Raw genomic sequence first — 14031 nt, forward strand, 5'->3', positions numbered from 1 at the left:
GCCTCCATTTCAATGACCATGGAGGTGGTAGCATAGCCAAGTTCCATATCCTCTGGAGTAGCTCTGCCTACATAGGGGCTGCCTCTGTGAGGTAAATCCTGTCATTGCGACAGATCAAAATGGCTGCCATTGTGAGCCAAAAGGCCCAAACTGGCTGAAGGTTTTGGTGCACTTTTCATTAGGCAGTGCTTTTTCACGCACTTCACCTCACCCAGCAGCAAGGGTTCGGCTGCAGCCACAGAAGTATGCCGCTCATGGGCATTGCTGATTTCCCCAGCAGTCTCTCTTGCACCTGAAGTTAAAGATTCATCTACTTCTCATTCCAAGAGGAATCTGTCACCGCCAACACTATGTGCCATTTTAAAAGTGATCTTACTCACCTCTTTCTCCTCCTAATGAAGAGAGCGTCTGAAAAGCCCTGACGGCCTCCTTTTATCTCACTCCCAGAGATCAGGGAATGGGACAGAATGAGGTGAAGAAAGATGAGGGGAAACAAAGAGGAAAACACAGTAATTTAAGAAGGTAAACAGAAAGATTAACAGAATGAGCTGACAAAAGATTAAAGATTTTAGGACTGAAGAGGCAAAGTCTACTGTAGCCAGTTTGTCATAAGAACGTAAGAGAAGCCATGTTGGATCAGGCCAATGGCCCATCCAGTCCAACACTCTGTGTCACACAGTGGCCAAATATATATATATATATATATATATGTACACACACTGTGGCTAATAGCCACTGATAGCCACTCTGCTCCATATTTTTATCTAAACCCCTCTTGAAGGTGGCTATGCTTGTGGCTGCCACCACCTCCTGTGGCAGTGAATTCCACATGTTAATCACCCTTTGGGTGAAGAAGTACTTCCTTTTATCTGTTTTAACCTGTCTGCTCAGCAATTTCATCGAATGCCCACGAGTTCTTGTATTGTGAGAAAGGGAGAAAAGTACTTCTTTCTCTACTTTCTCCATCCCATGCATTATCTTGTAAACCTCTATCATGTCACCCCGCAGTCGACGTTTCTCCAAGCTAAAGAGTCCCAAGCGTTTCAACCTTTGGTGTAGTGGTTAAGTATGCGGACTCTTATCCAGGAGAACCAGGTATGATTCCTCACTCCTCCACTTGCACCTGCTAGCATGGCCTTGGGTCAGCCATAGCTCTGGCAGAAGTTGTCCTTGAAAGGGCAGCTGCTGTGAGAGCCCTCTCCAGCCCCACCCACCTCACAGGGTGTCTGTTGTGGGGGAGGAAGGTAAAGGAGATTGTGAGCCGCTCTGAGACTCTTCGGAGTGGAGGGCGGGATATAAATCCAATATCATCTTCTTCTACTCTCTAGCTGCTTTCTCTGTTGAAGCAGGAAAGAAACTGAAGAGGGTGACTCCCACAGGGTGGAGACAGGAAGCTGAAAAATTGTTCCTGACTCCCTGATTGAATGCTGCGAATCACCCTTCCAAATGTCCTCCACCTCAGGGGAAGAAGATGCTTGCCTGCTTATGAAAGGGATAACCCTAACTGCATGATTTTTCCATTATAGTCAAACACCTTAACTCCAAAAGCAAGACCAGGGCATTGATGCAGGGTCTTGTATGGGGACACTTTGCAGGAAAAAGAACTACATATTCAAACCAGATGCTGACATAGATCCAGAAACAAGACATCCAATCCAATTCCCATTTAAACAGTAGCCCTATATATCTTGACATGAAGATCAGAACTTCCTCAGCCCAGTAGTTATGTGCAAGAATCTTATTGTGCATAACTTCAGAGGGATTATTCCAACACTAATTTTATTTACATTCATACAGAGGAAGAGCAACATACCTCTTTTTCATTCAATAAACAATGTACTGGTTGAAGAAGTGCCTCTAATACTGTATTAGTGTACAGACATTCAGCTGCACATTCTTTGCGATCACAAAGAATTCTTAGTCCATCCGTAATGAGGCTAGCTGGGGAATAATTGGCTGGGAAACAAAATGAGAATTTGAAATATTTGTGAACACCCTGATGGAGGCAATTAGAGAAAAGAAAACCAAACAGCAACAATTATTTATTTCTCCTTATCAGCACTAGCACTTGAAATTACAGCCAGGCATAAACAGTCAATCAGCCATCATTTTACACTGTGTGCCTGTGAGATGAAGTAGTATTTTGCCCATATAGAGTTAATTTCTAAGATAGAACTTAGAGTACTCTCCAGCTGATGCTGATTATGGATTATAGCTGGGTCTAACAATATTAGTGTTGAGGAAATGAATACTCACTTAATGGAGGAGACTGTGCAAAGACCTTGAGAATAGAGGAGCTGATTGGAGTATATTGTCATCTGATTGGAAAGGGGGAAGGTATAATTTGATACACCTCTCAACAGGAGGGGTTCCTGGCTGGAGTAATCCAGGTATGCTTGCCCAGGATTTCTGCTCAACAGTTTGCTGGAGGTAGAGCCAGCATTGAAGGTCTGAGGTAAAGAGGCTCTATTTTGCTATGCACAGATTGGGAGTACTGCTTTTGGCCTAACAAAGGTAGTCTTTCTTGTTTTATGTTTGTCTGTTTTCATATGTTTATGGTCTGATGTATTGTGATTACCACAGAGTGTAAATAAAAAGATATTTTATATAAAAAGTAAATCTGTCTAGTCCCTTGTGCACTCTTTCCCTGTGTGACCTGGAGAGTTGGCAACCCTCTAGCATCACAGTCCCACAGTACATAAAATTAAAAATAATAAAGGTAAATGTTACCTGTATGGACAGTAAGAGCCTTTGGGCAATTTGGTGAACAGCAGATAAGTTGAATAAACATTATAACAAGGTCTGTTACAGACATCAAATCTATGAAAATCAGAGTAAGAGGAAAAACTGCTTATAAATTAGCCACAACACATGAACAACATTTAGGAATAAATTCAATGATAAACTGATGCAGTGGTCAGTTACTTAACCACTTCAATTTAAGTAATTAGGCCATTGCTGGGAGTTCCAGATTTATACTGAAAATCTTTATTGTTTTAATCATATGACAACGAGGACAGATGAAGAATTTCCAGATTTTTATCTGCATAGCCAAAATCTGTATGCACTTTGATAACTTTGTCCTTCATCCTTGCCCAAGAAAAGTTTGTTTGTTTTTTTTTAAAAAAAAATCTTTTTACAAATCACTTCAAAACTAAAAATGCTACAAGGAGCTGGTTTTGATTTGCAAAATTGAATGGAACAGTTAAATCGCTTCCTGTGTGCCCAATCCATATCACAGATGTGAGTAATTGCAAAGTTACTCTTTACATACTGATGGAGATCTACAATCTTCAGCATGATATTTTGGCTTCATCCCTCACCCACCCTTCCTTTTCCTAAAATGAGAGGTATATAAAATAACAGAATCAAGCTGGGAGGAAAAAACCTCTGGAAAACAGCCCTAAGGCAAACAGTCTGCTATCTTTTGAAATCTAACCTTACCTTTTCTGTTTTTCAGTTGAACTGGAAACAGCTTCCTGCCTTGTTTATAAATCAACAATCTGCCTAAGAGGCTCAAGGAATGAACAACATGTATATACTGCATTTCTTTTCCTGTGTAGAAATTCTTCTGTTTATTGCCTTTAAAAAGACAATATATGTCAATAAAAATGCTGTCGTATATTAGAGGGGAAACAATTACTACTACAGAATACAGAGCAATACATTTGGTAAAGGAAACTGAGAAAATATAAAATACATTTAATAGTAAAAACTGGTCTTGCCATTTCGAGAGGAAAAATCCACACAAAGATTAAAAGATAGAGATGTTTAAATCAGAATACTTTCTTTTACTTTCTTTGACATAAAACTGCTACACTTTTTTTATTAAAAATGTACAGAAAAGAGGCTTTTCAAATACAGTATTAATCAGAACACACAAAAATACTTACTAATATGCAACTCAGAGAAAGAATGACACCTGCAAGTCCCATGAACCACTGATTCACAAGCTTCTAAGTAGCAAAGGCACTGCTCAATAGATGCAGCAATCTGTGGAATAAAATTACATGAGGCCCACAGTAAATCCTAGACATTGTACAAATTCTCTTTAGGACAAGAAACTCAGCTTCACCATCTGCAGCTCATTAGCAATTTGTATTTTAGCTGGCTGCACTTCACTAGAATAAAATTTTCACAGCCTTAAGTCTATATAAAATAACACAAATCTCTGCAGAATGCAACATTAAGAATGTGAAGGCTAACCCACCAAAGGGCTTCACCAGTTCTCAAAAATACTGTTAGAAGCATACAAACAGGGACCTGCAAGGATTTCTGGGGAGCATTTCATTTCTCTACTATGTCCTCTTTCCTTTTCCTGAAAACCCTATTTTCCTGCTTCCTTCTTTCCTTTCTACCCACAAGCCAACCCTCAACCTTCTGTCTTTAGCTCCCCCCATTCCTCCCTTGGCAGCTTCCACCCAGGAAAACTATGGACAAGTTGTGCACTGTAGGCTGTTAGGCCAGGTCCAGTTGTGCAGTGTGGGCTGCAGCGTCCACCTGCATGGTGGACCTGTGGAAGGCACCTCACTTTTCTCTGCTTCTCACCAACAACCAACCTGCATTTGGCATAGATATGCTGATTACACTAACCTGAGTTGTTTTAATCAATACATCCTTTATTCCTTAATTGGCAAGGAAATTCTAAACTCTATATTTCATTTACCACAGCAAATAACACCAATGTTATATTTATGTATCTCACCAAGACAGCACAACACTTAGCCTTTTCAAAAGAAAGGAAAGAGGCGGGCTATGAGCCCCAGTATAATCTCAGAAATGCCGAAATTCCATGTATAAACTCTGAGTGAGGCCTGTACAATGTGCTGCACAATGGGGACATGTAAAGGCTGAACCTAGAGCTGCCAGGTCCTACACTGCTGCTGGCAGGGGGATATTGGAGCCACTCCGGGAGTCTTCTGTCATGTACACAAAGTGCACATGGTACATCACATTGCTGACATTGCTTGTGATGCTTTAGATTTGGGGCAAACCTCTATGATTTTTTTGGCTACAAAACCATAGAGTTTGCCCAAACACCAGAACATCGGTGAATGACGTCAGCGATGCAATGCATCAGAGACATTGTGCGATGACATCCCTTTTTGGGGATGGGGTTTCTTCTGCCAGATGGCTGGTGGTGGATTGGAGCTCCAAAGACTGGAGGATCTCCTGGCCAGACTGGCAACTCTAGCTGAGCTGTCAGAGTAAACTGAAATGTAATTCTGCCAGCTTGGAAAAAATATAGCCTGTTGCATCAGAATTTTATTTTCTCACTTGCTTGGTTCTCTCTCACCTGTGCCATTTCTTGATTGGTCACTCTCTTCCCCTTTCAGCCCCTGCATGTGCTATTTGCAATGTCCATGGAAGTATGGCAAAACTATTTTTTTTATTACAAACAGAAGACAAAGGTTTCTCTGGAATCCTTTCAATTAATGTTAACCATAAGATTTTATTTTATTAGGAAAAGAGGGAGAACAGCTAAGGTAAAAAAGGAAACCTAGTCTGCCAGATAACACCACCCTGCTGAGCCCCTGAAAGAGTTCCTCTCAATGCTCCCAAAACAGCATCCAAAGTTTTTTATTTAAAAAAAAAGACTTACCAAAGATTTATATTTGTTTTCAAGTAGCTTTACCACCACTGTTCTGCTATAATAGGAATGCTAAAATCACAACACAAATTAGGACAATTAGAACACTTGCTTTTATGTTTATTTGTAAGCAAAAAAATTCCTCCCTATTCTTTCAAAACAAATGAAATTTTAGATTACATTTAAACACATGTCATTTTCTTTAGAAGATGAAGACAAAACAGTATTTTAATAAAATATATATTTTATAGGCAATGAAGTAAAAATACACTAAAAAGTTACACTATAATAGGAAGCCCAAGGCTTAAACACTAAATTAGGAAGCTTCAGACAAGTTCTAGAAACAAAGGCATGGTTAATGCCCTTGCTGATGGCCCTTTCCCAATTAAATCAATCAGACTTAAAAATGCTTAACTTTTAACAGATGTCACATACTTTCTTAGGTTAAAAGCTAAGCAAGATCCTCATATTATTCATTTGAAAGCAGAGAAAGTTCCCAAGAGAATTTTACCAACACTATTTCCTGACTTTTTGCCTGTTTCCTATAGGATACCTCTACAGGTTTCTCAAAGCTGGTTTCAAAAAGATCTTTCTTTTTAAAAATCACTGAATAAGTTTCAGTGGATATTTTCACTTGCTTAAGGAACATTTTGTATGATCAAGTTTAGTGCAATAAATGTAGCTATCCATTACTTGACTTATGCCCTTGGTAACTGTGCTTTATGATGTGCTATAGGAGCTCTCTATAGCACTCACACAATGTTAATTTTAGAAAAAAAAATTGGGCTTGGTATTACAGGATTTTTATCTGATATTGCAGAATTTTTCATTTTCTTTTACTACTGGATGTGTGCTCCCAGAATGCAAAGATAGCATTACAACATTCATCAGCTTCATTCTCAAAACAAAATAGTTGCTAACAAGATGGCAATGACCAATCCACACACAGCAAAGCTAATCTTTCAACAGGGTATGGGACAGGGTATCTTGCTAACGTTGTTTTATCAGAGAAAGCACTAAACATAAAATCCTAGGGAAAAAGATCTACACTACTGAGTTTCCATCTTATTACATGCTGTCAAAGCATGGTAGCCCAGCAAGCAATGAAGGGTATTTCATTGCATCCCATCTCGAGGGTGACAGGTAGAGGGGCCAGGTTGAATGACTCGCCTCCGTCATTGGTGTTATGCAATGTCAGGTCCATTAACAATAAGACCTCTGTCCTCCGAGAGTTTTTACTCGAGCAGGACAAGGACCTGGCTTGCATGACTGAGACCTGGGTTCAGGAGGGAGACACTATGGCTCTCTCACAAACAGCTCACCCGGGTTACTCAGTCTTTCACCAATTGCAGACTAGCAGGCGGGGGAGAGGAGTGGCCCTATTCATACGAGAGGCTTACTTCAAATAAAAAAAGTTATTATTACTCCTTCAGGGTTCTCCCGGCTCCAGAGATCGAGGGTATTGAATGTGCCGGCCTGGCGTGGGAGGCTGGAGAGGGGTTGGCGATTTGGCTGGTGTACCGTCCGCCTAACGCACCAGCCAATGCCTTACTGTCCCTGATTTGGGGCTGAAGCAGGCTGGGCATTGGAGTACCCAAGGCTGGTGATCCTGGGTGACTTCAATGTCCATGCTGATGACCCGGCCTCTAGTCAGGCGATGGACCTAGTGTCATCCATGGTGACACTAGGACTCCCTCAGTTTGTTACATCCCCCACCCACCAGGCGGGGAACATGTTAGACTTGATCTTTGCAACTGGGGTTATGTTGGACGATATAACTGCAGAAGTGGTGCCACAGTCGGTGGCACAGTCGGACCACTTTGCCCTTAGGGCTTGTGTGGATGCTCCAATCCAAACCCATTTAGGCAGCAAGCTTATTATGCCTCGCCCATGGAGTCAGATGGACCCGGAACGGTTCCAGATGGCTCTACGGGATTCCTGGCCCCTTGGCGATTCCCTCGATGACCTGGTTGATGCCTGGCATGGCCAACTCTCCAGAGCCATCAATGAGATCGCACCTCAACACCCTCTGCGACCTCGCACTAAGCTGGCCCTGTGGTATACCCCGGAATAACGCCAGCGGAAACGAGGACTCAGATGGCTAGAGAAGTGTACTCGGGACAAAGCAACTAGAACATCTTATAGAGAGTTTATGAGGTCCTATGAGATGGCAGTCAAGGCCACAAAGAAAATATACTTTGAGGCTAAGATTGCGTCTGCAAACTCGCTCCCGGCACAATTGTTTAGGACAATTCAGAATCTCACAACACTGCCACAAGGCAGGCCAAATGTTAAGGAATTAAAGATAGGCTGTGAGGCTTTTGCGAATTTTTTTGCAGACAAGGTCATGTCGCTCCGCCACGACTTCCCCGCCATATTAGACACAGTATGTGAAGTCGAGGCTCCTTGCCTGTCTTCTGGTTTGATCCTGGATCGCTTTGACACACTCAGCCTGGAGGAAGTTGACAGAATCCTCTCTACAGTACGTCTAACAACCTGTGATCTGGACCCATGTTCCTCCTGGCTAATTAAAGCTTGCCAGAGGGAGCTAAGATGTCCTATATGGGACATCATAAACAGATCCCTCTCAGAGGGCCTTTTTCCAACACCCCTTAAAGAGGCTGTGGTCCGTCCCCTCCTGAAAAAGGTTACATCAGACCCGACCGAATTGGCGCATTACCGGCCGGTCTATAATTTGGGCAGTGGCATTGCAGCTGCAGAGTTTTCTGGATGACGCTTCCACCTTAGATCCATTCCAGTCCGGCTTCCGCCCGGGCCATGAGACGGAGACAGTGCTTGTCACCCTCATGGATGATCTCCAGAGCCATATGGATCGAGGTGGCTCGGCAGTACTGTTGCTGTTAGACCTATCGGCTGTGTTCGATATGGTCGACCACCAGTTGCTGACCCGCCACCTCGCCGACACAGGGATTCAGGGGCTGGCCTTGCAGTGGCTTTCCTCTTTCCTTGAGGGTCGGGGACAAAGGGTGGCGATTGGGGGAGAACTATCCCAGAGACACCTACTTAATTATGGGGTGCCTCAGGGAGCAGTCCTATCCCCGATGTTGTTTAACATCTACATGCGCCCCCTTGCCCAGAGATATGGGCTGGGTTGTCACCAGTATGCTGATGACACCCAGCTCTATCTATCGATGGACGGCTGGACTGACGATGTCCCTAAAAATCTGGACCTGGAGCTGCAAGCCGTGGCAGGCTGGCTTAGGCTGAGTAGGTTGAAGTTAAATCCAGCGAAGACAGAGGTCCTTTGCCTAGGCCGTGGCGGTCTGGGAGGGGAAATTCCCCTACCAGCTTTTGATGGTGCGCCACTGGAGGCAGTGCACAGGGTCAAGAGCCTGGGGGATGCTCCTGGAGTCTTCTCTGACAATGGAAGCCCAGATAGTAGCCACTGCTAAATCCGCCTTTTTTTATCTTAGGTGGGCGAGGCAGCTGGCTCCCTTCCTGGAGCGTGACGACCTGGCAACAGTGATACATGCAATGGTCACCTCGAGGTTAGACTACTGTAATGCCCTCTACATGGGGCTGCCCGTGCCAAACTCGGAAACTGCAACTAGTGCAGAATGCAGTAGCCAGGCTGTTCTTGGGACTCCCTAGGCGGGAACATGTGCGGCCTGTGCTGCGGGAACTGCATTGGCTGCCTATTGTGTACCGAGTTCGTTACAAGGTGCTGGTTATCACCTTTAAAGCCCTATATGGCAGAGGACCTGTCTACCTTAGAGACCGTCTCTCCCCATATGTTCCCCAGAGAGTACTGAGATCTAGCTCACAAAATCTGCTGAAAATCCCTGGGCCAAAGGAGGCCAAATTTAAAGCGACAAGGGAGCAGGCCTTCTCGGTAACAGCACCCCAATGGTGGAACTCGCTGCCAGAGGAGGTACAGGCCCTACGGAGCCTTAATCAGTTCCATTGGGCTTGTAAAACCTTCCTCTTTCAACTGGCCTTTTAAGGTGGAACCATTGCACCATCACCACAAAAACTGTGTTCATATGCATATTAAGACTGTAGCACCATTTTATGTTATATTGTAATTTAAATTATTAATTCAAATGTTTTTATGTAATTATATTTTAAATTGTAAATTGTTTTGAATTTTATTGTTATATCATGGTACAACGTACTATGTCATGTAAGCCACCCTGAGCCTGCTTCGGCGGGGAGGGCGGGATATAAATAAAAATTTATTATTATTATTATTTCCAAAATATCTCTACTCCACGCATGCAGGATATACAGAGAATCTGCAATCTTTTTCGCAGCTGATCAGAAATTGCTACTTTCATTTTCTTATCTAAACTGTGTTGCACTGCAGTAACAAATTCAAATACCGTGTTTCCCCGAAAATAAGACACTGTCTTATATTTATTTTTTCTCAAGAAGACACACTAGGGCTTATTTTCAGGGGATGTCTTATTTTTATTAAGTATAATACAACAATCTACGTTTACTCAAATACAGTGGGGCTGGTGCTAGTGATGCATGAACTCCTTTCCCCTAGCTGTTCGCGCGTGCGCAATAAGATGCCTGCGACTGCAGTTACCACATGCGCACCCGCGCATGTGCGAACAGCTAGGAGAAAGGAGTGATGTGGTTGCCACTCGCACACCCGCGCAAGTGCGAACGGCTCAGAGAAAGGAGTTGTAGCAGATAAAAGGTATTTCAGTCTTCCTTACCGCTCCGTGCTGAAATGCATGGCGTGGCTATGCAGATATGCTGCATAGCCACGCCCATCACTAGGTCTTATTATCGGGGTAGGGCTTATATTTAACAAATGCATAGAAATCCTGCTAGGGCTTATTTTTTTGGGTAGGTCTTATTTTCGGGGAAACATGGTACCGTTTGAAAACAGTCTTAAACAGAATTGTTAATTCAAGGCATTATAAATAAGAGCCTAGAAGGGTCATTTTAAATCAGCTGTAATAACAAAAAAAAAATCAGAATCAATCAGCAAAACATTTCAGTTTTCTTACCATCCATTTTTTAAACCACACAGCTTTGAGATCAACCAGAGCCAAGAAATACACTGGATCCAATGATTTTAGAGAAACTGTGTGGTTTGGTTCACACTTTACCGACAGAAGTGAAAGAGTACTCTCCATTATTTCTTCCATATACCTAAATTGGTTTCAAATAAAGAGCTATTAAATAAAAAAATCAATGTTTATAGTGATTACATCAGCATTTTAACCTTATTCATAATGCCACTTTTTTTGTATATTATTCAGATAAATACACAATAAATGAAGAATCAAAGGGCAGTTAGTTTAGGGAACTGATTTACATCTAGTTTAGGGAACTTATTGCACCTACCTTAGCCTTGAACAGATTGACCAGCACTGGAAGCAGCATCTAAAATAAGGTTTCCAGATTCCTCCTGGCAAACCACCAAGGGCTGAGAAAACTTACCAGGAGAGGGAGGGAAATGCAGCCTATGTTGCTGACCTGGCAATGTGGCTTCTGACATGCGGTAGAAGTGACAGCATCATGTTGCAACACTACAGCAACACTCCGGTATTTGGGTTAAAACTCTGTGGTAAAAATGGCTTCTACCATAGAGTTTTTGCCCAAATACTAGAGCACCATTGGGATACTGGCAATGTGATAATGTCACTTCAGGAATCTCCCACCTCCAGCTAGGGGGTGGCAACCCTACATTAAAACCCCTCAATTAACTTAGAGGCAAAAGACTATTAGTCTTTAATTTACAGTGCAATCCTATGCAGAGTTTCTTCACACTGGAGTAACTCTGCATATGACTCCACTGTTAGAACTTAACAAATTACTAATGTTCATAATTTATCACAAAGGACCATTGAATGGCAAAGGAGACTAAAGAAGACAATTGCTGAATGATAATATACTTTTCTGGTTGACGAATCCAAAATGATGGGACCTCCTTCTGGTACTCATTTAGTAAACGCATCTGTAAATAGAAAGGTAATTGTTTGCTTTGTTTTTAAAAAATAGTTTTGACTCAGAAAAAAGAACTCTGGAAAAGGTGATAAATACCTTTTTAAGTAAACGAATTATATCTGGGTTACTTTTATCAACACCCATTGATATGGCAGGAACATAATTATCTTCAGAAAGAAAGTATAACTCTAAATATTTTGCTGTAAAAAGAAAAACAGAAGGTATTTCAATATCAGTGCAACTGTACGTTTCATTAATTTAAAAGCAACTTTAAACAGTGGCAAATTTGTGTGACAATGAACTTGCCTAAACTTGTGTAAAGTTCCCTTGTCATATTCAGTGGACATGAAGAAAATGTCCTGGCGTAGAATTTCAACACTTTGTCCTGCAAAAGTTTTTTTAAAGAAAAGCTAGATCCATGTAATTTTATTTGCAGAACACCAATCAAATTCATACTCAATTTACACTTCAGTCCTAAACAGATTTACTCCATTTACTGAAATCTGCATTGGATTGCACTTTTAACCATCTGTGTCAAACATTGTATTATACAGGACATCACAGATATAGTCATTAATCCATAAATGAACACTGGACGCAATATAGTTATAATAATATTTTGTCGCCTTGTTCTGTGTACACTCTGAATTTCAGAAATGATGTGGGTAGCAACCAGAAATGAGACACAACTACAAAGAATGCTTTATCACTTTTATTCTTGTTGCTGCTGAATGGTTGCTTCATAATAACAGTGGCCAAAAATACCAGGTGCCATCAGAAGGTCCATCAGTGGAACCAGGACAAATGTATGCTAATATACCACCTATCTACAGAGAAATGTGTTCTTGTAGAACAATAAAATCAAATCTGTGCATACATTAGTATATGAACGCCACTCTAAAGAAAATACACCTATAGAGTACATAGGTCTGCTTTACCTTTTTTCAAATAAATCTGCATTAGACAAAGCAAACTTAAATACTAGTGTTTGCCTTACACTGAAACTGGGATCAGGATCCAAAAGAGCTGTTGCAAGATGTTTACGTAAGTTAATCCAACTCTCACAGTTTAATATATCAGACGGAGGAGCAGAACACAGTGTCTGCATTGCTTCTTGACGCACCTGTAACATCCAAGTAAAGATGTTTAAAGAACAATATTCTCATACTTCCTTCTTTACTTCATAACCAACACTCAATAAATTTACTATTTGCTGCCTACCACATCTCCCTTCTCTTATTCATCCTTCAGCACTGTAACAGCAAAACATCCACCATACTCATTTATCTTGGCAATCATTATCTCCTTCCTGTGTTATTTTTCTTTCTCTCCTGATGTATGTCTATTTATTGCAAATCTTCACTGCCACACTCACATACAAGATCACACATTAGCCAAAGGACACCTCTCACACAAAGGGCCTTCTAGCCCCTCCTTTCCTGCTTCTGCTCTGAAGAATTGCTGCCAGAGGTTGGAAGACCATCTGGAATGTCAGCTGGTGTGCAACAAGTTCTCTGGTTGGAAGGGTAGCCTGGATACCTCCATGCATATACCAGTTTACATGACCCTTATGCTGCTAAACACAAAACTCTAATGCATACAAAGACAATCAGGAAAAGATTGTTATATAATAGGTTAAAGGTCACAATAAAATTCACAATGAGTGACATTGACAATTCAGAACAGAAGGTGGTAATTACTTTAGAAGACTTGAAAAAGGACTAGGCAACACATGGCATGTGGGTCTGTTATCATATTATAGCTAAACTGGATTTCCTTGTAAAGAGGAATCTAGAATCACAGAGTTGGAAGGGAAGATACATGCCATCAAGTCCAAGCAACTGCTCATTGCAGAATCTGCCAAAAGTATCCCTGAAAAGTGTCCAACAAGTCACTGCTTGAAGGGGAGTGAAGGGGAGCTCACCACCTCCATAGGCAGTCAATTCCCCTGCTGAACTATTCTTACTATAAAATAATTTTTGCTATATCTAGGTGGTATCTTTCTACCCGTAATTTAATCCATTGTAGCCTCACCATTATGCCCTATATCTGAGGGTAGTCTGTTACACTCACATTTACAGGCACTCCCATCTCTGAATTATTCCAGGGTTCCCCAGAGCATTACTCCTAGGCTGGATAATCTTGAAGAGGACACACATACAATCATAGGACTCTGAAGGTTGTGGAAACAGAATATCTGTTTTTGCTATGTGCAATTCCCCCCTCCCCTCACAGTAAGTATCAAAGTTTTCAGCGTTCCAGCAAGTCCTAGTATGGAGATCTTTTCCCCCTGGAAGTTTCTTACATCTGTCCTTTATGGCATCTTTCCTGGGCCAGCCTTCCTTTAAAGTGTAAACATTTCTCTGGGAAGCAGATTTATGGTACTCTTCTTGGACTATTATCTGGGTTATCAAAAAGATATTAACTTTGAAGTAATAGATAGTATCAACCATCAACCCTACATGTACACTCCAGGATATACCTACTAGGGTGCCATTACATCTTTTGATCAG

The 14031-nt window shown here is 41.6% G+C and overlaps 1 protein-coding gene across 1 annotated transcript in view; it reads right to left on the bottom strand.

Annotated features, from left to right (window-relative positions):
* TBC1D32 (TBC1 domain family member 32) overlaps positions 1 to 14031 on the bottom strand; it is a 137905-nt gene that overhangs the window by 111678 nt on the left and 12196 nt on the right. Inside the window, exons 5-14 of the mRNA XM_060238711.1 lie at positions 12516 to 12641; positions 11825 to 11903; positions 11615 to 11718; positions 11467 to 11528; positions 10576 to 10720; positions 5603 to 5662; positions 3894 to 3993; positions 3445 to 3582; positions 2731 to 2820; positions 1814 to 1956 (exon numbers count right to left, since the gene is read on the bottom strand). Coding sequence (XP_060094694.1) covers positions 1814 to 1956; positions 2731 to 2820; positions 3445 to 3582; positions 3894 to 3993; positions 5603 to 5662; positions 10576 to 10720; positions 11467 to 11528; positions 11615 to 11718; positions 11825 to 11903; positions 12516 to 12641 — 1047 coding nt within the window. The remainder of the gene's footprint in view (positions 1 to 1813; positions 1957 to 2730; positions 2821 to 3444; positions 3583 to 3893; positions 3994 to 5602; positions 5663 to 10575; positions 10721 to 11466; positions 11529 to 11614; positions 11719 to 11824; positions 11904 to 12515; positions 12642 to 14031) is intronic.

Source organism: Heteronotia binoei, chromosome 1 (genome assembly GCF_032191835.1).
Source record: "Heteronotia binoei isolate CCM8104 ecotype False Entrance Well chromosome 1, APGP_CSIRO_Hbin_v1, whole genome shotgun sequence".
Lineage (NCBI taxonomy): Eukaryota > Metazoa > Chordata > Lepidosauria > Squamata > Gekkonidae > Heteronotia > Heteronotia binoei.